The 26,857-nt window shown below is 34.5% G+C and overlaps 4 protein-coding genes across 7 annotated transcripts; 2 read left to right on the top strand and 2 right to left on the bottom strand.

The window, feature by feature from the left end:
• LOC105161130 (AP2-like ethylene-responsive transcription factor TOE3) lies at window positions 6,573-10,671 on the top strand. 3 transcript variants are annotated; one of them, XM_020693140.1, is made up of 10 exons: window positions 6,573-6,887; window positions 7,085-7,637; window positions 7,983-8,008; window positions 8,149-8,179; window positions 8,293-8,380; window positions 8,453-8,598; window positions 8,811-8,855; window positions 8,964-9,067; window positions 9,165-9,295; window positions 10,155-10,671. In XM_020693140.1, exons 2-10 carry the CDS (start codon window positions 7,096-7,098, stop codon window positions 10,377-10,379), a joined length of 1,338 nt encoding a protein of 445 aa, XP_020548799.1. In that variant the 5' UTR covers window positions 6,573-6,887; window positions 7,085-7,095; the 3' UTR covers window positions 10,380-10,671. The 3 variants fall into 3 exon arrangements, with proteins under 3 accessions (XP_020548799.1, XP_020548798.1, XP_011077024.1); XM_020693139.1 differs by having other exon boundaries at window positions 6,574-7,637; XM_011078722.2 differs by lacking the exon at window positions 8,811-8,855 and having other exon boundaries at window positions 6,578-7,637.
• LOC105161129 (protein IN2-1 homolog B) lies at window positions 11,067-16,334 on the bottom strand. The gene is made up of 10 exons (XM_011078721.2): window positions 16,084-16,334; window positions 15,874-15,948; window positions 15,685-15,745; window positions 15,484-15,570; window positions 15,189-15,287; window positions 15,012-15,114; window positions 13,418-13,494; window positions 13,121-13,228; window positions 11,441-11,521; window positions 11,067-11,339 (listed from the first exon to the last, which is right to left on the bottom strand). Exons 1-10 carry the CDS (start codon window positions 16,242-16,244, stop codon window positions 11,325-11,327), a joined length of 867 nt encoding a protein of 288 aa, XP_011077023.1. The 5' UTR covers window positions 16,245-16,334; the 3' UTR covers window positions 11,067-11,324.
• On the top strand, window positions 19,209-22,978 carry LOC105161128 (probable adenylate kinase 6, chloroplastic). Its single transcript, XM_011078719.2, has 4 exons — window positions 19,209-19,669; window positions 20,121-20,261; window positions 21,343-21,615; window positions 22,383-22,978. Exons 1-4 carry the CDS (start codon window positions 19,376-19,378, stop codon window positions 22,524-22,526), a joined length of 852 nt encoding a protein of 283 aa, XP_011077021.1. The 5' UTR covers window positions 19,209-19,375; the 3' UTR covers window positions 22,527-22,978.
• Window positions 24,214-26,554, bottom strand: LOC105161126 (elongator complex protein 6). Of its 2 annotated transcripts, none has more exons than XM_011078717.2 (5): window positions 26,224-26,554; window positions 25,982-26,054; window positions 25,467-25,675; window positions 25,221-25,370; window positions 24,214-24,810 (listed from the first exon to the last, which is right to left on the bottom strand). In XM_011078717.2, exons 1-5 carry the CDS (start codon window positions 26,467-26,469, stop codon window positions 24,688-24,690), a joined length of 801 nt encoding a protein of 266 aa, XP_011077019.1. In that variant the 5' UTR covers window positions 26,470-26,554; the 3' UTR covers window positions 24,214-24,687. The 2 variants fall into 2 exon arrangements, with proteins under 2 accessions (XP_011077019.1, XP_011077020.1); XM_011078718.2 differs by having other exon boundaries at window positions 25,221-25,367; window positions 26,224-26,547.

Below are 26,857 nucleotides of genomic sequence, written 5' to 3'. Positions count from 1 at the left end.
TTTTTTTTTTTTTTTTTTTAATTTAATATCCCATCAATAATTTCACATATCGTAATAAACTTAAAATACTCGACTTGATTTTCTTGGCCGAAATATATATATATATATATATATGTATGAATATAAATAAATGATTTGTTCGTGTTGAAATTTTATTTAAATTGCTTGCCATATATAATAGTTTATTTTTTTAATTAATTCAAAGTATACGTAAAAGTCCTGTTTGCTTGTTTCGATTGCTTAAAATAGATTCACATACTATTTTATAAATAATTCTTGGCTTGTTATGCAATCATAAGGTCGTGTTCGACTTGTACCATAATGTATTGTATGATTGAATTAACTTTGACATGTAAAAGAATATAAAAATATTATTAGTGTATTAAGATAATTTTATCTTTTTTTAATAATAATTAGCCGTCGTGGCACGTCATTGTTCTGTGTACATATAATAAATAATATTTTATATTTTTTTAATATATTATGAATAAAATATATATATATATTTAAACCAACATATCATATTTCTAAAAGAGAAAAAAAAAGAAAAATTTAAGGGTATTATTAGCATAATAAAAAAATTGGTGTTGCGGTGTCATAATCGCCGTTTGTGAGAAAAAATGACATTTTTTTCTATAAAGTATAGATTTATGATCCAAACAGACAAACTATTTATTTAGATATTTAAAGTAACACAATAAATCTTAGAGTTATATTGATAATTTAATTCATGAATTACTAAATTCCTTTTGGTCGTAAATTAATTGGAATTCATTGTAATATTGTTTAAGATGCAAGTAAAATAAATACAAAATAAGATAAATTACAACGGATTTCTTTGAGATTTGTCATAATTATAAATATTTCATTATTGTTTGAAAAATTACAAATACTTTTGAGATGAATGATCGTCTAACTAATATTCCCTAGTCACAAAAAGGTATTTGTATAAAGTCGTTAATTCTCGAGATATATTTATAATTTTTTAAATAATAAAAAAATATTTATAATTATAGTGAACTTTAAAAAAAATGTTGCAGTTTAGCCTGCAAAATATGCATGATTTTCTTTTCGGTAAATGTAATTTTCATAAATAGGAAAAGATATAGTACAACAATCATGAATCAGGTAGTGTTTCCCTCGACAGGCCAAGGGATACGCCACAATCTATAAAGTGCATGTGTACCAACAGAGCTAGCTAAGGTAATGCTAAGTATACGTTGTCTAACATCCTCCTTAATTAAGCTAGCTACAATATTTGGGTTTCGCTCAATATGCTCGAATCGTCTAAGATTTTTCTATCTCCATATATGGTAGATACACGCGGACAGTAATGCGCGATAGGTCACATTGACGATATGTTTACCCCTCCACTTCCTTACAGCCCACTCAACATCCGTCATTCAATGTTTATTAGGCCACGTAAATCGTACAACTCATCTAATAGCATGAAGGCATGATTTGATAGGATTAACAATGTAGGATGTTTCTTGTGACAAAAAATTGTTTTGTTCACATTCAATTTTGGACTAAGTACTATCTAAATTATTGGCATTGGGTGGAACACATGTCTTGTTCCTATTATCATTCTTTATTTCTAACATGTTTTTATCATATAATTTTATATATTTTTTTTGTGGGCTTAAAAGAAATATAAAAATAGCGTGTTGTTGGAATTGAAAATTTTTATTCCGGACTATGTTATGTTAGGTAATCAATCATATTGTATTGTACTTGATGTGGTCTCACGTCCTATATCAATTACAGATCATGAGTTTCAGTGGCTTATAAGTTCCCAATACCTCCACGCTCTTGCAAAGCGTCTCTTCGGAATAAAATTGTGAAAAATTCATGCAAAATTAGAACATACAATAACTCATGCAACGGGACATTGTTGCATTCCATACTGCATAATTTGGTGTCATATGTAGAAACGAGGCCATGTACCCATTTTAAACCCCTTGTTCAGGAGCTAATAACGCAGGCACGGGTTTCCACATCAATTCTAGTAATGATTTTGAGTGGCTTATAAATCCAAAACCTTCTCCCTAGGGAATTTCCTTTTTGCGACAAAATCATATAAACCAGAGTGGACAATACATAATGCAACAAAGCATCAATCGCGTTGCATACTATATTAGTACTTGTTATGTAAGTGATCGTTTCTGTTAAATTGTACATCAATCAATATGCGTAACGTACTCGTCGTGTTATCAGTGTCGATTTATCTGAACCCAGATTGAATTATATTTTTCTCTTGATAAAATATTGGGGGCAATTTTTTGCAAATAAAGAAAAGGCATATGAAACTAAAAAGAGTAGTTTAGTTGTTGTGAAAAACGCAAAGACAACATGTGTTTGTTGTGGTTTGTGGTACATATGGGAAAAAGGACATTAATTGGTACTATTAACATAAATTATATAATATTACTCTCCCACCAAAATTATTGAGAAATTCTTATATGGTTCCATAAAAAAATATTGATTTATGATAATTAAATAATATTAATAGTATTATAGGTAGATTTACTTTTAATATTTTATTTATTTATTTTTATTTCTCCCTCTCTCTCTTTTGTCCGCCATAATCTTTCTATACTTAAGAACGCTGGGCCGAGTCCCATTTCTTTCAAAACTAAGTGTTTGTTTAACTTTATTTAAAATATTTTATAAATTTATATGCCTTATAAATATTTTTAAATTTTCAATATTATTATTATTGAAGTATTTGGATAAAATATAAAATACTAATAATGATTATATTGTAATTCACCTAAACACCCTAAAATATCAATATTAAGTTGATAAACTATTCTTTTTAATCTTTAAAAGTATATTTTAATTTTTTTCAGAAGCCTAAGTAAAAATATTTTTTGAAAATAAAATAAAATCTAAAATTCAAAAGATAATTGAGAACCATAATATATAATTTAGAATTATTATTTATTATATAATTTTTCTTTATTATTATTTTTGTATCAGTAAAGATATATTCTTTAAATTCTTTTTTCTTTTTAGGGTATGAAAAGATTTACATATGGGCAGGGGCAGGGTGGTCCCCAGCACAGTAGTCCCATTTTTGGTATTGCAATTTTGTAGGCGTTCCTTCTGGGGACGATACTATCACCGTCCATTCTTGACTGTTCACAACCTATGGGAAGAAGCCACGTGGAATCTACCTCTTGTTCCTTTCTTTTTATAGGCAATAACTAAAGAGCTCATATTAGGAAATAACATCTATTTTCCCTTTGACTTTTTGTCTACATATCTTGCAAGAATTATTGCACTTATTTTTTTATTTCTCTTTTACATAATTATACTATAATTTTTAGTTAAATTTTATTGTTCTCCTCACCCCTACCATTCTTCATTTTTGGTAAAGGGATGTTAAATTTTAATTAGTGGGAATAAATTTAATAAAATAAGTATTTTTATCTGTGAAACGGCTAAAAATATATAATATTCAGCAAATCGAAGTTTAAAATTTTTAAAAAATAAATTTATGCCTTCACTTTTTTTTTCGGTAAACGTAAATTGCATTAAGAAAAAATCGTAATGTACAGGGCTGATGTTGTGTGCCATGGAATTTATCATAATCTATACAAGGCTATTGTACTAATTTTATTCGGCAACTCTGCACTAAGTATACGTAATCTAACTTCGTCTAAAATAATCTTAGCCATTGCCGACGGGTCTCGATCCAATTGCTGAAATTTCCTCCTATTGCGCTCCTGCCAAATGTGATATACTAGCGATACTAAAAGGTTGCGATAGGCGGCGTTAACCACGTGCTTTCCCCGCCATTTTCGCGCAGCAATCATCACATCAATTATTTTTCATAGCAATCATCACTTTTCTTTGTTTTTTACAATAAGAGTTACCGTGGTTCATCACATGCTCGAGTATATCTTAGTTCATAGATCATTATAAGTTACTCACCAACACAACTCTCATATCGACAGAATGAACCGAACCCAGAATTATCTGATCAGAAATTATCCGTCCCAACTTATTGAACTAATAAGTGCCAGCTATTTAAATCTTCATACGTATACTTGAAAACGTACTTTTAATATATCAAAAATTGTGATTCGTTGATTAGTTATGTATGAACAGCTATTACTATATCGATCGATATAAAACATTTATTTATTTATATTTGGTTATTCATCAAGTTGTCTTCTAACATACATATTCTTTTGTCTAACAAATTGGTAAGAATTATTGAATATATTTGTTTTTTTCTAAATGGGAAATGTATGAAGTCAAGAATTTGAGAAGAAAATGATGTTTGGTTGGCATAAGAGGAAAAAGTAATAAGGTTGACCAAACAATAAAGAATAAACATTCAACATTAAGGTTTGCATGCCAAAGACATTCTATAATAAAAATTGAAGATATCATGATTTTTTTGACCATGTCACTTTTCAAAGTTTTTTTTTTTTATGTTTTTTTGTTTGTTTTTTTGGATTGGGGGGTTGGGGGGGGGGGGCTTATTATATGGATTGGTTTTTAATATTAATTTAATTGATTTTATTTAATATATGCATTATGATTACGATAATTATTTTATTAGATAAATTACAACGGGCTCCTCCGAAATTTGTTTTAATTATAAATATTCACTAATTGTTTGAAAAACGACAAATACGCCCTGAAATTACAAATACCCTTCTACAATGAGCTATCATAAGGGGCATTTGTTAGGGTATTTGTAATTTTTTTAGAGGGATATTTGTAATTTTTCAAATAATAAAAAATATTTGAAATTATCACAAACCTCAGGAGAACCTATTGTAATTTACCCTTATTTTATTTTAAAAAATATTTTATATGTACTATTAATTAAGTGGGAGGCATATTTACTTAAATGCCCCTTTGTTCCTGAGAAGTAAATGAAAGATTAGAAGATTTAAATAGAAAATTAGGTCCTTCAAAATAAAATCCACATTTTCAAGCACTCTATTATGTTAATTTTTCAACCTTATATTTCTAGAAAATTATTTTTATTTTTTTATATTCAATTATCTTTAATTATACATAATTTTTAATTTATATTTATTATGACTGATTTGCATCAGCAATCTATTCAATAAAGTGCATTATTTTTTAATTTTTTTCAAAGAAAAATAGAATTGTCATCCTTATTTCTAAAAATATCAACACAAACCCCTTAAAGAATAGTAAAAAGAAAATAATTGGAAATTTTAGTTTCCAAAAAATCTATACATAGTGTTTGGTTTTGAATTTGGACAATATTGAAAATGGGCCAAAACATGGTAAATGTTTGCCTTGATTTGTTTTGAAAGTTTTGGTGGTGTTTTGAGATGTATTGAAAGTGCTTCATTTATTTTTGGTCAAAATAAGTTTACACTAATTATAAGTCCTACAACTAAAAAAATTATATACACACTCATACATATATATAAATATATAAAAAAGAGACATGATTTGATAATGAACAGTAATTTTTGTCTCCCACTAAACAACATCAAACATATCATACTTATTTTATATTATCTCTACAAACTAATCCAAACATACACACTATCTCTAACACATACTTATTTATCTTTGTTTTTCTCTCTCTATCTCCACAGAACACACCAAAATAAGTTAAAAATGAAACTAACATAATCTAAGAGTGCTTGGTTTGAAAAAAAAGAAACTGATAAGTGATTAAGAACTAAAAATTAAGAGTATTTGAAAGTAATAGTTATAAATAGAAAAAAGTAACGCACAAGTGTTTGATAAAAAAATTGGTAGATGACACAAAAGTTATGAAAATATCAATTTATTTACACAAATATCTTAAATTTGCAATAAACAGTTCCTCACAAGCATACAATATTTAGATTATTTTAGCTTAATTTAAGAGAAGTATAAGCAAAAATTGCATTTAGAAACACTTTTATTTAATGTAATTACACATAGATCTCATGTGGTTTAAAAAATACATCTAGCACCCAAGAAATTTGATTCCTTCTAACAAATTAGTCAATTCGTTAGTTAAAATTCACTGAATTTGTTGATATTGACAAAAAAAATCTATATTTAATCTCGATTGACTTATTGCAAGCCAAATAAATCTTCTTATAATCAAATTATTCTCATATGTCTTCATGCGTTAATACACGTGAGGAGATGTATTTTTAGCATTATAAGGGTAGTTTTAGTTTGAAAAACTATTTGATCAATAATAAGTTAGTAATAAGTCAATCAATGATAAATATCAATTTTTATTTAATTTTACTGTTAATATGAGCAAATTAAATAAATTTTAATTAATAAAGAAATTTATTTATTTCATAAAAATAAATTTTAAAAATAATAAATATAATTTTTTAAATTACAAAATACTTACTTATAATTACACTATAACTATCCAAATAAAAATGAAAATGAAAAGCAAAGAAGGGGGAATGGGGAAGTTGCACAAGTTGGAGAGGGAAGAAGCTGCACAACAACCATTTATATATATATATATATATATATATATTCATATCCTTCCCACAGTTTACTGCTACTTTTACATTACCAATCAATCACTATTCTATTCATCATCTTCATCATCACCATCATCATCTTTCTCTCTCCTTCCTTTCTCTCTCTATATTTCTTGGTTCTTCTTCTTCTTTCTCCAAAAAATCATAAAATTTTCATGAGAAAATTTCATTCTCTGTCACCCCAAAGTAACCACCCCCAGTCCTGAAATGCAACTCTTCTGACTTCCTTTTTCACATACTCTGAAACCCCAACTTGCCCCTCTCTCTCTCAGCATATACATACAGCCCTTGTATCTATTCCCACAACCCACCTTCTCCCTCGATTTTTGCGTGCGGGTTCTTGTTCTTGGGTATAAGTGTATAGATATATACACATATTCTGTAATCTCTCTCTTTCTCTGTCTCTGTCTCTCTCTCTCTCTACAGTGTTCATCTCCTTCATGTGACTTAGCTCTGTCATGAGAAAAATATCTGCAACTACCTAGCTAGAAGTATATACATATACATCTGCATAAAGGACACGGTTAATATACATATAACTGTTCTTTTGTTTTCTTGTTCCGCCCACAAACACGCAGTGGAGGGTGAGATGTTGGATCTGAATGTTGATGCCGTTTTCTCAGTCGACTCAACTTCCTGCGACGATGAAGCCGACCGCCGCAACACGGGCACAGCGGATTCCGTGGCTTCCACCACCACATCCACCACCAACAATGCCGCTTTAGCCGCCGCCGATGAGGTCGACTGCAACAGCTCCACGGGCAAGAACCCGCTGTCCACTCTCAATTTCTCAATCCTCAACAAGAACGTGATGATGATGGACGATGACGTTAATAATGATGTTGCTAATAATACCAGTAGCGAGTTGCAGCTTTTTCCGATGGGTGCTTCGTCTGCGTCTCCGCCTCCGTCCGCGGTCAAAGCTAAGTACTGGTTGAATTTATCCGTCCCGGAGGTTTCAGGTAGCGGGCCGGCGGTAGAATTGGGAATTTGCAGGGCGGAGATGTCTGCGAATAATCAGATGCCGCAGCCTCAGGTTAAGAAGAGCAGGCGTGGCCCCCGCTCCCGGAGTTCGCAGTATCGAGGGGTTACCTTTTACCGGAGAACTGGAAGATGGGAATCCCATATCTGGTTCGTCTATACATACATATACATACATATAGAGTGCTATGTGTAGAGTCCCTTTTGTGTTGCATGCATGTGTGTGTGTGTGTGTGTTTGGTGCTTTCTACGGCTACACAAAATGTTGCTAGCATTTATAAGTATGGAAAATATAGTCAGTGTTTGTTGGGTTAAGTAAGTTTTGAGTGATTAATCGGCATATATTTTGTACTATGAGATTTCTCTATCGGAGCATTAAATCTTGATGGGTTGGTCATTCATAGATAGGTTAATCGATCAGATGAATTCAGGTGGTACTTTGTGTTTTGTCATTCTGTTTTGTGAGTTTTAACTGGATCTTGGCGTTTCTTGCAGGGATTGTGGTAAACAAGTCTATTTGGGTAAGAACAATTTGAAATTTGCCTTTTCGTCTAGCCATTTTATCTAATTCTTGTGATCGTTTGTGAAAATTTGTATTCATGGAAGTTGGATTTAGTCAGTAATTCTCATGTTCTAATAACTGCTTTTGGTTTCTTTTCAGGAGGATTTGACACAGCTCATGCTGCTGCTAGGTAAGAATTTGAGTTGCAATAAATATTCTTGGTGCCTTTTTTGGGTTAAGTTCTTATTGATGTTAGTCCTCCTCCGGGAAGTTCGTACAAATCCAGTTATTTTGTTCATTCAGGGCATACGATCGCGCTGCAATCAAGTTTCGCGGAATTGATGCTGACATCAATTTCACTATCAGTGATTATGATGAGGACATGAAACAGGTTTGGAGCCAGAGATTACTGTGCAAATTTTCTTTGTAAGCCAGTGAACTTTACACAGGTGTTGATTTGCAGATGAAGAACTTGACAAAGGAAGAATTCGTTCACATTCTTCGCCGCCAAAGCACTGGGTTCGCTCGAGGAAGCTCAAAGTACAGAGGAGTAACCCTGCACAAATGCGGTCGTTGGGAAGCACGAATGGGTCAATTCCTTGGAAAGAAGTAAGACTATCATTTGAACTTCCATTTGGTAATTTAATTGCTAAATCCACTAACAGTGGTTTGATCGATTATAGCTGGTGTTTCTAAAATGTATGTCTTCATCAATCATGATTGATACTATGTTTTATGATTCCGGACCACAAGTTTAGAATGGTTAATTAATGGAGAGAGGAACCCTCTTTATCTATAAGATTATAAATGGTTTATTGCAGGTATATGTATCTTGGGTTATTCGACAGCGAAGTAGAAGCTGCAAGGTCCTTGTGATCATGAATTCATACTGGTTAAATAAGAATTAGTGCTCGTAAGATCGATTTTCTTTGGTCAGTTTTTCTCATCAACAAGCTTCCATTTTTCTGGTTCAGGGCTTATGACAAAGCAGCCATCCAGTGCAACGGGAGAGAAGCCGTCACAAACTTTGAGCCTAGTAACTATGATAGGGAAATGAATCTCAGTTCCAGAGATGAAGGTATACATGATAAATCATATTTGGCTAGTTTCATTCTTGGTGATAAACTAACGAAAGAGGACTCGGAAAGTATTGATGTGTGGACATATGGATGCAGGTAGCAGCAGCAATCTTGATCTCAACCTTGGAATTTCATTATCTTCAGATGGTCCACAACAGAATGACACCACCACAAATATGCACTTTCCTCGTTCGTCTAGCGAATTGCCTGATGCAAAGAGATTGAAGGTACTACTATCACATCACTTTATTTCTCACCTTTTTGTTGCTCTTGCAAGAGATTCCTTCTTATGTTCATACAAGCAACCTCGAGAGTTAACTTTATTGATTGGTTATTGTGCTTGCTGGCTTAAGCCAATGACTGCCTCCAATGCATTATTCCTCCGTCAATTTTCTCTTCTCCTTAAATATCAGAAAGTAACATATGCATGGACATATGCATGGTCCTCATGTTCTGATGGTATTGATCTAGATAGTATAATTAGACTGATTATTGCTGATATTGTTTGCAAATTTATTTGTCAAATTCACATTTGCTACACCAACGGCTGGTAATGTCAGCAATGCATGCTCCCATGTGGGCTCAGGAAAACATGTTGTCAAAACAGTAAACTGTAAATGTTACTAAGTATGCACCAAGTTTCTATCTAGGAGAGGATTATCATACTCTATTTTTGCCAGTAAACCACATGTATGGCAGGCTCGTATAACTCTCTCTGGGCTGCAATTATAGAGTGTGTTCATTGTTTGATGGACTATCATGATAATGAACTCCTTTTATTATCCACGTCCTGCATCAATTTTTGTTTTCTTCTTCTCGTGTTAAATGTGTTACTAGCTATCCGCTACCAAGCAAGAAGCAATATCTGCAACATTCATTTTTCCTCGTGTTTTTCCATTTCGTCATTTTCTTCCTTTGATGGTAAATTTGCACATTGTTTCTTAAGATATATAATTTGGATCAGGAGTAGATTTAATGCTCCACGATTACCATTTCAATTCTCTGTGAGAGAAAATGCCATGCCTATCATGAAAGAAATGTGATTTGGTTTTCCAGTTGGTGGTAAAAATTACTTTTGACTGATAGGAAACAGCAGCAACAAGAATAAGTGGTGAAGCTGTTGCGTTGCCTGGATTGTCAAACTGGCCTTGGAAAATGCCAAGCCATGGTGTCGTCGCCCCTGTGCCACTTTTCTCTTCTTCTGCAGCATCATCAGGATTCTCTTCCGCTACCTCTCCATACTTGAATTCATTCATGTCATTGACATCTGCAGCACAATTTCCTGCAACCGCTTCCCACAGCCTTCGGTAGAACTAAAACGATACGGGGAACAGCCTCATTTTTAGTGTGTTGAAGATTTTGGCTAGTAAAGGTAAAGCCATGCACAAATTAGAGATTTGTTTCTTGTAAAAGCCATACATATATAATACAGATAATAATAGATTGACCAAGTCGTGTGCATAGATTGGTACAATGCTCTTAGAATTTTGGAGAGTTCTGCAATATTCCCACATCTGACTTCTACAAGGAAGGAATTGGATTGCTCTTCATAACCTGTTGTCTTCTTTAACTTCTCTACCTTAACTGATACAAGATTATCTCTTAGGCACTTTGCTGCTCTGCCCAGAATTAATGTGTTGAATCCGCTGGAGGCAAAATATGCGACGTTTAATAAGCAAGAGCATAATATAAAACTTTTATTCAAAACTATTGTGAAAAGTGCATGAAAATGGATTGTATACAGATTCTATGAGATAAAATAGAGCAGACATATGATTTATTATTATACGGCATCATGCTTGTATTTATTCTCAGAAGCTACACAAAAAGATTGTAAGATAACTAGTTGACAGTAACTAATAATGTAATAAATTATGAGATTCTTTTTGTTTTTATGACATTAAATTAATGTCATAAATTTATTAAATGGAATACTATTTGGAAGTGTATAGTAATCGTGTACAAAAGATTTCACCTCAAGTACTATTCAGAATGTTATGTACACAAGAAACAAGATTAATACTTTTGAATTATTCATTCACAGGTAGGTAGGTACATTACACAGACACAATACTGAGTCTTTTGCTAACATAACCAGCAAAACCGCATCAACTGGAACTCACTCTCTGCAATTCATTCATAGTACATGCAATGTTCAAACTACTATCCCATGTTCCGTAATCCATGAGCAAGGCGCTGCACCGCAGTTTTTGACAACACGATTTCAGCTTTCAACTGAGGTAGCACCCAAAGAATTCATAGGGAAGATGTCTGCACAAGAAACGTGAAAAATCAAAGGATATTGATCTGTGAGCATTCTGTATGTGGTCTGTTGAAAATAACAGGTAATTTGAAAAGAAAACGGTATATACCAAGAAACGCTTTCTGTAGCTTTCGACATGCTCCTTTGGGTCTCGTTGAGTTTGTTTGTATGCTTCAATTTTGTTCATCTCCTGCAAAAACGTCACCCACCAATTCAAGGCTGTTTCTAACACTTGTAAATTACTGATCATATTCGTTCAGTAGTTAGTGTAACTACTGATAATATTTCTCCTCTTCTTCCATGTTTGTTGGGGGGGGGGGGGGGCTTCAAAAGTTAAAATTCATGTCCCTGAAGAAAAAATACCAACAGCCCATCAACTTTTTAAACACTATCACCTGTTCGAGAGGCTGCAGCGGCATGTAGACTTTATAGACACTTTACTATGGTTATATGTACTAAAAACGATGTTTGGCTAAGCTTCTAATCTTCTCAAAAAATCTTCTAAGAACTTGTGAGCTCCAAAAATTCATGTGGTATTTTTTTTAATAAAAAAGAGTTATAGCCTTATACAAACATGTTTTTTATTTTACAAGCTCTTAAAAAAAAGTTTAACTTCACCCAACTTTTGAATCATTTTACCAAATAAAGAGCTTATTAAGCCGAACATGTCTTAACATCTTATCTCAGCTTTCATCCGTTTAGGAGCTTATTTTAAAATAAGATCCAGCTCCTAAAACATCTTATAAATAAGCTGCTACATCTTGTACAGCTAAGCTTTTTTAAAACATCTTATAAGCTCCTACATCTTGTAAGATGTTGGATCTTATTCTAAAAATAAGCTCTTAAAGGGTTTGGATAAAATAAGATGTTAAAGCTTATAAGATGTGAGAACATCTTATAAGATGTTAGGGTGTTTGGCATAATAAGGTCTTTTATTGATAAAATGACTAAAATGGGCATGATACTGTTAGAATCAAATAAGTTGTTATTTCTTGATATATTTTTCTTTAAAAAAATTTAAAACGCTTTTATAAATAGTACACATTGGTTTATTCAAAATAAATATTTAATAGATAATCTTTTTACAATTAAAAAATGACGAATTATTACCTAAACTTTGAATAAAAATAATATATATGTACATTCATGCTAGTCGAATATTAATATAGATATATAGTTAATATTTTCTTTGTTAATGCAATGATTATTTCTAGTCGTATAATTTATAATGTCTTGAATTTATATTTTTCAGTAATAACATCAATTCCAAATTATTTTTATTTAATTATAATAATTTATTATTAAATAATTGAGTATTCTCTTTTTTGAATGTTAGAAAATTAAATAGTAAAAAAAGTTTTTTAATTCAAGAGTGTGTGTGTGAGAGAGAGAGAGAGAGGAGTGTGTGTGTGTGTGAGAGAGAGAAAGAGAGTGAGTAGAGTGTGTGAGCGATGAATAGGAATATTTTGTGTTATGACATATTAATTTTATATAGCTTATAAGATCTTATAAAAAAAGTTAGGAAAATTAACTTTTTTTTAAAGAGCTGATAAGATCCAAAACATCTTCTTTTGAGATCTTATAAACATTTTAAAAAAAATTAACCAAACACTTTATTGGAACTTATAAGCTATCTGACATCTTATAAGATGTTTTTAGGAGCTTATAAGCTTAGCCAAACACCCTCTTAGTCTCGTATGTATTAGTTACTCTAGTCCTCAATCCTTGTTGCCAGCAGAACCCTAATAAAGAACTACATAGAAAGAGATAAAAGTTATTTTCGCCAAACCTCAATCCAAACTGCACCTCTCGGCCTCCCTCTTGTGATGTCATAATTCTTCACTTCGGATAAGAAGGCCTGAAATCGTTCGACAAAAGGAATGTAGGCGACATCCACCTGAATTAAACGCAACAGTGTCGTTACAGTCGAGCAATTTCAAATCTCCAATAAAATTCCAAAAAACCGCAAATGTTTGATGAAAGCTTACTGAGTTGGTAGACATCAACTTAATACTCAATTGAGATAGAAGATGGTACAATGCTGGTGAAGTAATTAACTATGGAAGCAACACAATATTTCACTTACCAAACTGAACTTGCCAAGAAAAAAGGGCCCTTCGTCGAATTTGGAAAGAGCAGTCTCAATGTGATCGAAAGCAGAAACTGCGGGAACCAGCACCAGAGTTACATATTTTCAGTGGTTTAATGACCACCCTATGAAAAATAAAACACCAATTTAACCCCCCCCCCCCCCCCCCCCCCGACATGTTTTGTGCATTGCACTCGCTTCTTATTTTTTAATTTAAAATTTAAAATACCTTATTTGATAGCCGTTGGATCTTGATCATTCTAAGGTCCAATTTTTTAGCTAATAAATCAACAATGTAGATATTATCTAATTCAAACTAATGTTTAAATTTAAATAAATAAAAATAAATATTATATATAATTAGATTTGAATATATATATTTATACTTTTATAATAAGAACTATTTATATATGTGTACTTCTATATATAGTCTATATATATAGAGAGAGATAGAGAGAAAGAGATGCCGGTGGGGAGGTGACTGCTAGTGGGGAAGGGGCATATCTGGGTTGAGGAGTTAGCTAGTGGAGGGAGATGGGGTGGCGAGGGGGAGGGAGGAGTACGCGAATTTGGGCAGAGGGAGAGAAGGCATGGCCAGGTGTCAAGGGCCGCCTGCGCACTCGGCACCCTTGACATAAATTCTGAATCGCGTGCTCAATTTACTGTTTTCCTACAGCACCTTGCTTACTGTTGTTGTTGCTGTTGCGAACTCTGTTGCTATTCTTGTCGGCGCACTGTGCTAGTGTCGACGGGAGTTTGGTTTTGGTGTTGCTATTGGCGGAAGTAGTCGTTTACTGCGGACTGCTAGCCACACAATGCCCCTTTCCCCGCATTGCGGAAGGTAGGCGGCAGTGACAACTCTCCGTCTATAAGAAGAGAGAGAATATATATATATATATTATATTTATAACTAATATATATGTATTATAAATATATATGTAGTAATATATTAAATTAAATATATATATAAATAATATTTAATTTTGGTTAAAAATTATGCCCAAATGCAAGAGGGGCACGTGTAGTGCACCGTCGGGTGTAGGGGGGTATTTGCTCTATCTTTTATCACACAAGGGGGTAAATTGCATTTTTCCCTATTTTTAGCAAAAGAAAGGAAAATCAAACACAATAATAAGACAAATTTACATCGTTCTAAAAATGATCATGTTTTTCTTACTAGCATAGCATTTTTCTACCACTACAATAGACCGCCACTCATCAACTATATATAACTAAAGGCACCTGTAAAATATTGTCAATTACTGAATTTGCCCCTGACAACAAATTGGAGTAATTACATCTACATACTGACCTATGGTCTATATACTTAAATCAACCCCTGCCTTTTGAAAATTTACACGTACATCCACAAAAAACATCAATATCATTTACACAACCACCCGTGCTTTTTGGAACCCCCAGAAATGTCAACAACATACACAATCTATTCTTATTTTTTGGTTGTCATGGGTAGTTATGTAATTACACAAAAGACATGGGTTGTTTACGAGACCATGGTTCAACCCGGTGTAAATGTAATTATCCCCAAATTGTATCAACATCACGTCAGGGTATAAGAGTCAAAACTTACCAGCTTCATCCATTTTGCTTTCCTTGAAAGAAGTAGTTACTGCTTTGTAGAAGGATCCCGTATAGTCAAGCAACTCTTCCCCAAACTCTCTCTTGGCAGGATCCTACGACCGATGAACACTTCAGCTCCCGGAATAAGCAGTTAGGAAATGCATGATAATGATACAAAGAAACTTACATCAGGGAAAAGCAAAGGCCCTTCAAAGTTACTATCTATATACCGGATCAAGTCGAGACTCTCCCCCTTAACTTCGTTATTGTGTTCTAGCGACGGCACCTAGAGAAGAAAACGTATAAAATGAGATCATCGGATCAAGCGAACCAACATCAGATTTCTTGTTTTTAGGGTGCCTTGAATGTAAAAAGCAAATTATTTTCAGCAGTAAATTAGATTCATTCCATTCCACTCCCATGAAACCTAATTATACTGAAATTCTTTGATGATTGGTTACTTCCATTCACATTATTTCTACCTTATTTTCAGGGTACACCTTCTCCTTGTACCAGGCGGGCCTGTTCTTAAGATCAATAGGTACCAATTTTATGGTTTCTTGCAGTCCCTGTACGCAAAGAAAATCCTCCCATAAACCTTATACTCATTAAGAATGCTCTAATCAGATATTCTAAGACAACAAAATACTATGTTAAACAAGAAAACAATCAATCAAGACAACCTTACAATTCCTCGTAATCCACACACGTTGAGCATATGGGCAAGAGTAAGATATATACAGCCTAAAATGAAGAAACTCAATCAGAATAACAAGAAATAAAGCAAACTTCACATGAAAATAATTCATTTCTCACAATCAAGAAAAAGCCCAAATGAATTTGAAGCAAAAATTAACCTTAAGAGGACTTACTTGGGGGTTCCATCGAAGATTGCTGGTGGGTCTGAAGAGGAATCAAGAGCAGGTGGAAGGGTTTCTTTCACACTTCTGCAGCCAAAGAAAGAGCATTTTTTCCAAGAAAATAAAACCCATCAATTCTTCTACCCCAAAAAGTGGAAAAACAAGGGATTTTTCTTCTCTTTTTGTGAAAACTCATTCACCCAAAAACAAAAAAGAACAAACCCAGAAGCCATTGCTGATACTACTCTATTGTGGAGCTTCTTCCTGGGGAAAATCAGTGGTTTCTTGAAGGAGAGGGACTGTAATATCGGACAGAGATGACGAGAATTATTAACGTTGTAATGGATTATACTGTGATGATAGCTTATGTTGAAGGTGGCCATTACTCCTTGTGAATGTGAGGTGCTTTGGACTTTTGGGTTCGTTAAATTCGTCTGTTAGTCACCCGGTTGCTACCCGCGTCAGCCCGTGTTAGGATGGGTGGGCTGGAGTAGTCTCAGGTCGAATTCTTTGCATATGTTCTCTTATAGGTAAATAATTCGAGTTGAGTCGAATGTATGATTATTCAAAATCGATTGTGAAAGTTCGAGTTCGAATTTGATTTGATTATTAATTTAATAGAGCTCAAACGAATTTTAATTGAATCAAATATGAATTGAGTTGGAGTAATTTGATACTTTTAAATATATTTTATTCTTTTACACCGATTGAATCGAGTTTAGGTTGACCTCAAAAGCTTATACAACAAAATTTTTTTTGTTCAAATTTCATTTGCTAATTTTAATAAATCGAATTCAAATAAACTTTTACCAATTTATTTTAATCGAATATCTAATAGTTTAATTCGTTTTTCAGATCCACTAATGGATGTAATAGTAATTATATAACTATTCACTTAATGATTAATGTTGGTTCATGGAATGTCAGAGGTCTGAACAAACAGGACCATTAAGTGGCTGTGGGTTATGTCTTGCCACGAGATGGGAGCTATGGTCTGAACTTGAGGAGTATGCTAAGAAGCAGCTTGGATACTTATGGGTGACTTCAGTTGTGTAAGAATTCTAGTAAGGTATGGGGTGAGTAAGAGGAAATCACTGCCTGTATGATGCAATTTCGTGAAAGTTGGTTGCAGCACAAATCACGACCTTGTCTGCGATCAATCTCCAATTATCGCGGCATAATTGCAGTCATGGGGATACGAGTTTGTGGAAACGATTGGATAGAATGATGGGAAATGAAGCTTGGTTTAATTTTCCGTGTGGCACCAACAGCGCTATGTTGCCTCAATTTCTTCGAATGTCTGATCATAGTCCTCTTGTGCTATGTTCGGACTCGGCCAATCGAGACAACAAGGCTTATATTTAGGGATCGCAATTGTAAACGGGGCCTCAAACGCGGCCCATTTGGTACTCATATTATCGGGTTTGTGGCGGGTTACGAACTTTGTACCGGACCCACCCCGAACCCGCCCCGCTCTATTTTTTGTTATTTATTTATTTATATGTAATACATTATTAATAGAAAATTATAATAATATAGGGAAATTTTTAAATAATTTTGCATGTATTCAATTCTATATATAAAATACCAAATATAAAAAAATTAGATATTTTATTTGTACAGTTAATCACATTTTGCCATCCGAATTATGACCACTTTGGCATCTGAACTTTTTTTGTGTCAACTTGACACAAAAGAAAGTTCAGATGCCAAAGTGTAAAAACGGGTATAGTTTGGATATAGTTAGATATTATACTCCTTACTATGTTTTTTAGCATTTTGTTTCGTCTTTCAGTAATACCATTCATGGTGGGTGAAGCCGACGTGGTGTACTGTGGGACGATACCGCATTCCTCTAGGAATTTAGCAAATGGTCCTGGACGTTGTTCTCATGAACCGTCATATCTACCATACTATTCACCACCACGGTCAAATCTGACACTTTTTTTAAATCTTTTGTCTAGTTGATTTTTAACTTCAGCCTTAAAACTTTGAATACGTCCAAAGACTGTGATTTCCTATGAGTGAGATAAATGTAGCCACATCTAGAAAAATCATCTAGGAACATTATAAAGTATTGTTGACTATTCCAAGCAACACTCAAAAATGATCGACAAATATCCATATTTATAAGTTCCAATACGTCCATAGCCCTATTAGCTTCATATCCCTCATATTAGTTTGGTTCCTCTTAATACAATTAACACATACATCAACATCTGTAGAATCAATAGGTTCAAGAATTCTGTCTGACACAAGTCTCTTAACTCTCCGTCTGGAGATGTGACCTAATCTCTTGTGACAACGATGCAGAATTCTCATTGGTTAATTTTCTCTTTACACCTCGGATACTTAAATGCAGATATTCGTTAAAAGAGGCAATTGTATCTAGGGAATAAAGACTATCGTAAGCAGATAAAGAATCGGAACCAACCAACTTTAAATCAAGAAATAAGCTAAAATTTTCATTTTCAAATAACAAGAATAACCAGATTTGTCCAAATTAGAAACATAAATCACATTTTATCTAAAAAAAGGTATGATAAATGTGTCATCAAGATGCAAGTAAAATCCGACTTTCAACAACAATAAAAATTTTCCTATTGCCTATACTTGAACCGCCTTGCCATCACCCACATAGATGTATCATTGGGCATTCGGCAACTCAAGCAATCCTGCATAGACACACTGATGTGGGTGGTTGCATCAGAATCTATCCACCATGTGTGTTTACGCATCAAAGCTAAATTAATCTCAGAACAAACCAAGCCATTTAGCATGGGGATGGAGTTGATGTTGGCAGTAATATTAGTAGGAACCATTGCTAATAGAGAACAAAGTATAATAATAAAAAATAAGCTCACATAAGTCTTTGAATCAAAATATAAAATCACAGTTATAAATTCAAGTAATGGTACAACAACCTTCAAGATATCGAGTCCTCCATTAATATTCTATTTTTGGACAAAATATTAACTTGTAAGTGATATCTTATTGCAATGATTAAATACTAATGAAAATAACATGATAGACAACAAATCTTCCTTTAGGCCGATTTATTATTCACATGCAAAATCGAATAATCATTGCGTGTCTACCACCATTCATGTACATAACATTTTATTTATATTTTTAATAATGTTTAGCTAAACACAAAAGGAATTTTATACAGTTTATCCTTTATTTATTTATTTATTTATTAACCCCTCCCCCCCGGTGACACAAATCAGTCACTAGATTTGACCTGAACAAAAGAGTACCCCGCCCACCCTACCCCACCCCACCCTACCCCACCCCGGGAACCCACGTGCTTATTTCATACTACAGTTCCTTGTTCTTGCCTTTTCGCGTGGCTCAATTTCAGCTGCTTCCCTTTCGTCAACCTTCGCAATAACTACAATCCCCACCCTCTGATTATGAATCATAGCTAAAATCAGACAAGAGTCTCCACAATTTCTGTCAAGATTTGCCAGTATTTACGTATTCTCTCTCTGTCTCTCTCCTTTGATCATCAATGGCGGTTTTGAACCGCCTTATTATGTGCAGAAGTGCCGCATCGCTTCGAAATTTCTGCACGGAATCTACCGAGGCTGGCCTTCGGAGAGCTTCGTCAGCTCTGTCTTCAGCCCTTCCTGTTGAAAATTCAAAGGGGAAGGGCAGAAGTGTCCAGTGGGTTTTCCTGGGCTGCCCCGGAGTCGGCAAGGGCACCTACGCTGCCCGGCTATCAAGCCTACTTGGCGTGCCCCACATCGCTACCGGCGATCTTGTGCGCCAGGAGCTATCTTCTCGTGGACCCCTTTCTTCTCAGGTCACTCTGCTAAACTAGTTTCAGTGTGTTAGCATTTTCTTAGTTCTTGATAGTATTAATTTTTTTGTATTGGATTTGAATTAGTTGTTCCATTTTTTGATTCATTAAGTGGGTGTCTGTGGTGATAAGTAGCGCCGGGGACAGTTTTTCTTTATCCAAGGGTAAGTTTGTGAATCATTATTGTGGGAGTTGATAGTTTGCTATGGTGGGAGAACAAAGAATTATTAGCCTGTAATGTACTCTCTGACATTTTTTTTGGCAGTCCCTTTATCATGATATTTGAAATTCCAGGTTAAAATTTGTGTTCGAGAATCCTTGTCTATGTGTTAATATCAACTTAGCACTCACTTCTGTCATTATGCAGATTATGTCATTGTTTCTTGTCCCTTTTTTATTGTATTGTTCTTTTCCATTTTGTCATTCCTTGTGTTTGTTGTCTTTACTTGTGCAGCTTGCGGACATTGTTAACCAGGGAAAATTAATTTCAGATGAGATTATTATAGATCTTCTATCCAAGCGTCTAGAAGATGCGCAGGCTAAGGGTGAAACGGGATTTATTCTTGATGGCTTTCCTCGGACAGTAAGACAGGCGGTAAGCAATAGCTTTTTCATATTTTCATAATTGTCAGCCTGATGACAGAGTGTTATTTATCAGGGATATTCTACAAGTTCAGCTGGCTTGCTGTAGTGTAAGCTTTACAACGTAGTCCAGTGTGAGAAGTAGATTTTCCTTTTGTAATTAACCCAGATTTGGCATCAAATTTATTGTATCCTGACAAACTTGTTCCATTATTTTTCGGTCTTCCGTTGGTTGCTAATTCAAAAAATAATTCAAGATCTCTGGGATGAAAAATTGAGAACTCAGAACTCTTTTATGAACAGCTATGTTCTCTCTTCCCCCCCACCCCAACCCCCAGCGTGCTCTGTCTCTCGCTGGGTCTTCTCCTCTTCTACTCATGCTTCTGGTGGCTAGTATGTTCTAACTACATTGATTGTTCTGATAATTAAACACGATATGCACACAAATCATACATAATCATGAGAATTTTTGTAAACGAATTCAACCTTTCTTACTGTTTACCTTTATAGGAAAAGAGAAGCTAGCAAAAGCAGTTTTGGGGCAATTCCTTTTCCATCTGATTTATCTTATGCATGTACTGATAGCTTCCATAGATTGGTGGCTTCTGCCCAGAAATGTCACCCTTTATCAAGTCAATCTAAGTATGTTTGAGCACATTTTTCATGTGGCTGTCAACCATGTTCTGATCAGCCACTAACTAATTCTATCTGTAAGGTGGACAATTCTGCACTAGAGATGTAGTGTGCTCTTTGTTGTTTGAAGCTATACTCCATATTTATCCACATAAGACTCCATTCAGAATATCAAAATATCTTCTTTACCCGAGGACCTACTATATTGGTGGTTTCTCTCTGTAATGGACAGATCAAGAGATGTCCTGTGGTCCTCCTAGGGTCTTCCATGTGCATCTTTACCACAACTCTCTACCAATGACTAACTAATTACTATAATTTAGCTGTATCATTACTTCTACTTCTCCCTCCATTTTGCCACTGCTTCTTGAAGCATTTTTTGCTTCTCGGTGGTTGCTTGTTACGGTACAAAAGAACAGTTTTCTTGTTGTTATATTTTCCTCCCTGGTATGACAATGCAGGAAATCTTGGAGGGAGTGACTGATATTGACTTGGTAATCAATCTGAAACTTCGAGAAGAAGCGTTGATCGCAAAATGCCTTGGAAGAAGAATTTGCAGTGAGTGTGGAGGGAACTACAATGTTGCCTGCATTGACATCAAGAGTGAAGATGGAAGGCCAAGAATGTACATGCCTCCCCTTCTTCCTCCTCCACAGTGTGAATCAAAATTAATTACACGATCTGATGACACTGAAGAAGTTGTTAAAGAACGTCTGCGAGTTTATAATGACATGGTAATTCTTCTTGTTAAAGGTTCCATCTTCTCCAGTTTTCTGGATTAGTTTTCTTTCTTCCAATCTGTTGGGGCTAAAATTCTTTCTCTAGATTAAGACTATATCCAAAAACTGACAAATATCATTTGACATTAGGAGATTATTACCAACTATCAGGTGCGAATGAATACGCACATTGTAAGTACATCACAAGTTGCAGCATTTGAAACATTCAGCAAATTCTGGCGTACATCATTAATCGTCTCTATCAAATAATATCGTGGAATATTTACATCATTGCGGTATTTGATACGATATCTGAGAATATACAATACAATTAAAAAATTTACTTGTGAAACTTTTGGCCTGTTGGTATGATTACGTATCTATATTAATGAGTTTCTCTCTTTCATTGCTTTTCTTACTCATCTATGCATGGCTTAGGACTTGAGAGAATCTATCATCACCTCGGCCTCTGTGCCAGATCTCTTGCCGTCTAGTGGTTAAGGTTCTTTCAGAAAGCACTTTTTTCCTCTTTTGTTGGGGTGGATTCAGGTTCTTTCAGAAAGCACTTTTTCCCTCTTTTGGGGTGAGGGTAGGCAGGGGGGGCAATAGGAGGTGAAGTTCTTATCTGTTTAGAAAAAGGTCGATTTTTACCTCTGAATGGCTGACTAGGTCGTGACATAGTTAAGAGAGATAACATTTCAAACTTGGTAGTCGCGAGTATGAGTTTTTTGTTGAGAAGATATAGATTTCACGTGTAATATTCTCAAATATTGAAATGGCAGAGTCGACCTGTCGAAGAATTCTACCGAAGCCGTGGAAAGCTGTTGGAATTCGATCTTCCCGGAGGAATTCCAGAATCATGGCAAAAGTTGCTCCACGCTTTGAACCTTGATGATCATGATGACAAAAGAACAGCTGCTGCTTGATTGAGACATAGCTCTGGCAAGATTCTCTCTCTATATAAGGAAGTTATTCTTTGCATGTGACTATCACATGCATATTGAAACACCTGAGGAAAATTCTTCTCCTAATACATAATAATAGTTGCAGAAGTAGGCACTTGAATGTACTTTATTCTTTTTAGCAGGATTGTGAGTTCTATAAGGTGGTCTTCTATATTTATAGGTTGAGCATGGTGGTGTAGCTGCTTGTCTTGACAATATAAGCATATGAAAATGTAACATGATTTATGTCATTTTTGTATTTGTTGTTCTTTAGGAGAGCTGACGATATCTTGTTTTAGGGTAAACGATTTCGCATGTCATAGACCAGTATACATTGTAGAACATATTTGTGTTTTTAGCATCCCATGTAAGTGAGTTGTTCATTGTCTGTTTCATCCTATTTTATGGGCAGATATTTCTTGTTCTCCTCCTTACCATTGTTCATGTCCACTCCCTGCAGGAGGACCTCGTTTTGCTCCTCATCAGTGTTGTAAACTGTGCATAACCACCAAGTACTAACCATGATTAGTAATTATGAATCTAAACATTATGATCTATTACTCCGTGGGAGAATTACACTTTTAGTCCTCAAATTTATACCATTAATTCGTTTTTGGTTGTCAAACAATCAAAGCGACAGTTTTAATCCTTAAATAGTGCATTTTTTTTTACGGTATTAGTTATTCCCGTCATCTTATGTCAAATATAATGGAAAACTCATGTGTTCAAGTACCTTTGAGAGAAAAAAAACTACCGTTTTTCACATTAAAAGTGGCCCTTTTTGGGAAGAAACCATTCATTTTTAGACATTGCAAGGCAAGAATGGAAAGTATTGGCAAAGAAAAACCTAAGAAAACAAGTTCAAGCTCTCTTCTAGTAGTAAATATTCTACCCATTCTCAGGTAGATTCAGAAGCTCGGTGTCCAATATTTTGCAATTTTTTCTTAAATCTTGAAGAGGGTTAGGTTTTAAGTGAGAAATTATAGTTTTTTTCTCTTGAAGTAGGTTTTCCATTATATTTACAGTAAATTACAGCCACCTCTCATGAGATTTAACATAATATTAAATATCTCATCATTGTTTGAAAAATTACAAATATCTCCCTGATTTTAACGTTCGTTTAACAATAAGCCCATTCTGTTAGCTTCCGTTAAGTTTTCATTTAATTTGTGTGGTAAAATGGACCAAAATATCATTTTAGATTATCAATTAAAATTATATATATTTTTAGAATTTTTTTAAAATATTTTGATTATCAATTAAAATTATATATATTTTTTAGAATTTTTTAAAAATATTTTTAAATGGACCAATATTCGCTATGGATTATTTATTTTAACTCGCCCTAATTTTTTTTTACATTTTTACAAATACTTGAAAAACATTCAATAAACGTTAAGTATTAGTTCACTTCACCATATAAGGGCTATATAATTATTTTTCATTTTGAAGTGGGTATGTATAATTTTACAGACAACGATTAGTATTAACATAATTATGCCAAACCTCAAGAGGAGTAGTTGTAATTAACCCTTATATTTAACTGCACAATGATGAAAAATGCACCATTTGAGAACTAGAACTGGCATCCTTAATTATTTGAGGATTAAAGACGAATCAGTGATATACTTAGAGAACTAAAAGTGTAATTCTCCCATTATCCCTTACATATGGAATTAGTAAAGTATATTAATTCGTTTAACGCGACAAGGTAGGTGCTTCCGAAACAAAATATTAATCATCACATCAGAGGTACGATGTTATGACATCAGTATACGTCCTAAAAAGCTAAAAACTGAAGCTGCTGTTTTTACTTGAAAACAGGAGAATCCTAATGAAGCCAACATCCTAATAAACACACAGTGTTGAGATAGCAACAACTGAATCCTATCGCACATACACCAAAAGTGCCTGTGTTTAATAGATAGGAAATTTTTGGGAAAATGAGAAACAGGAAGGACTGATGACATTTCCAGATACTGTGGTGGTCTTAACACTGGAACAATCATCAACAAACCTCTTCTGGATCATGTCTGATGAAACATGTTCATTGTGCCCAGCGACAAACGTCATTCTGCGATCTCAATGCACCCCATGACTGTGGCATTTCCCTCTGATTCATGAAGTTGTTTTCTTAACCATTTCATGTCTTGCTTCCAGGATAGAAATACTCGACGCTGCTATCCTTAATCCTGAAGTGGAAATTATGAACCTTGTTTCTTGACTTGCCAGACCCATCGTGAATTCCTTTGTTTGAAACGGTCAACTGCCATTGACAAAAAATAGGAACCATTCAGATTTTCACACAATAGGATGTAAGCAAAATGAAATAAATTTGTAGATTCCAAGAACTCAGTCCATGCAGATAATGTGACATGCTCCCATATCTGAAAATGTTCAGCAAAAGTTGAATACAACACATCTAGTCTAGACTCTAGTGCCTGTATCACAAATTAGTTTTTCCTTGCCAACAGAATTTTATCACAAGTGAGTAAACATTTCAACTTTTGAGGAGCTTAGGAATATTCTTTACGTTCACAGGGTATGAGAACCCTCTAATAGCTTAAAATTCATCGAACTATCATGATGCTTTAAAATTTTAAGTTCCACATAGCAACTAAAAGATAATTATTTGGATGAAAAAGAACAATTTTCTAGGAGTTTGAAGTATTATACCTGTCCATGGACATCAGTTGCTAGACCAGTAGAAAAGGGCTCAACCTTTATCACTACATCTGCAAGGTATTCCAACTTTAAAAGCAGACCAGGTCGATCCTCATTTGAATACACATCATCATGGTTAAGGGTGATAAGTGAACAACCCTGCTTAAGAACAGACAGTAAAAGCATTTTCACAACATTGGCAGCACAAAACGGAAGAAAAAACAAAATAGAGTAATGCACGATGGTACGATAACATACGAATTGTGCTGTTAAACTGGAACAGTAATGCAGAAAATCCAGGACAAGGTTCGACGAGCCATTAGCATCAACTTCCATAAGAGAGACATCGTCAATTATTACAGTAATATGCTGTCTGCCTGCATGCGATAGAGAAAGTTCTACTGCTTTCTGAATCTCTCCAAACAATGCAATAAATACATCCTCGCTTGTTTTTCCTCGATCTCTACCTATTCACAGCGCAACATGAATTATTTTGTCATAAAATTGACCTAACAAATCTTGACAGCTTGCACATGATTCTTATACAGCTCGGGACAATCAATATAAAACATACTGTGTCATCCCTTTCTTCTTTTCTGCCCCACACTGGAATTAGCAGCTGTGCTACATGATCTTACATAGTTTAAAACGTCACAAACTAGCATGTAATGATAACACAGAAAGCCATCACAGTAGGCAGTATAAACACCCGAACGAACATAGACACCACGGAAAATGCACAAAGAATAAACAACGAATCATGATATCCTCACCAAGGCGCTCCAACATGAGCATGTCCAAGAACATCAATCTCTTATTATCTCGTTGGACACTTAAGTTGCAACCCTGTCAAATCGAACAACTTCTTTGATTTCAGAGCTTAATAATATGATAACCGTAACATTACATGTCAAATTTATGCAAAATTCAAGAATCCTTGATTGAATGATGGCGACAGAGAAACTTAATTTATAATTTAGCATAATTTGGCATACAGAGAGAAGAAAAAAGTTACCATTTTACGGAGGATGCGATCGTAGTGGGAGAAAGGGTTAGCGAAGGAAAGGAAAACGACGACGTCGGAGGAGTGAGGGGAGAGACAGCGCTTCAGTAAGTGGTGAACCACGAACGCTCCGCTAGTCTCCACGCAGTCCTCCACCAGGATCATCCTTCCGCCGGCGGCCGGGGAAGTGGAGAAAACGGCGGCGCCTTTGCCGTCGAGGGCCTCATCTAGAAGGGTGGACGGCGGGGCATTCGCCATCAGTGGTCGAACTCAATGCCAATTTTTCCTCAGCTCCTTCGCTTGTCAAATTGATGAAAAGTTAGGGGTTTAAAAGAGCTTTTGTTGGAGACTTGGAGTAGATTGTAATTAGGGCATTCGGTAGTCTAAGGCTTTGTTTGGTTTAGCAATTAGCATGCAAGACTTAAAATTGGAGATAATTGCGATTTTGATCCTCAAACATAATCATTCACACGTTTTTACTCTTCAAACAATTAGAAGCCGCAGTTTTTGTTATCAAAATATTACCAAACTCTTCAACCCAATCGCGGATCTGTTTTCCCGTCAATCTTGGACATGCAACCTTCTCGGTTCTTATTGAATGCTTTCTTTTCCTACGGTATAGATGGTTTGGGGTGAGAAATTGTCT

Source organism: Sesamum indicum, linkage group LG4, assembly GCF_000512975.1.
Source record: "Sesamum indicum cultivar Zhongzhi No. 13 linkage group LG4, S_indicum_v1.0, whole genome shotgun sequence".
Lineage (NCBI taxonomy): Eukaryota > Viridiplantae > Streptophyta > Magnoliopsida > Lamiales > Pedaliaceae > Sesamum > Sesamum indicum.
Note: the sequence above shows the minus strand (reverse complement) of the source record. Positions and strands in the feature narration are given on the sequence as shown.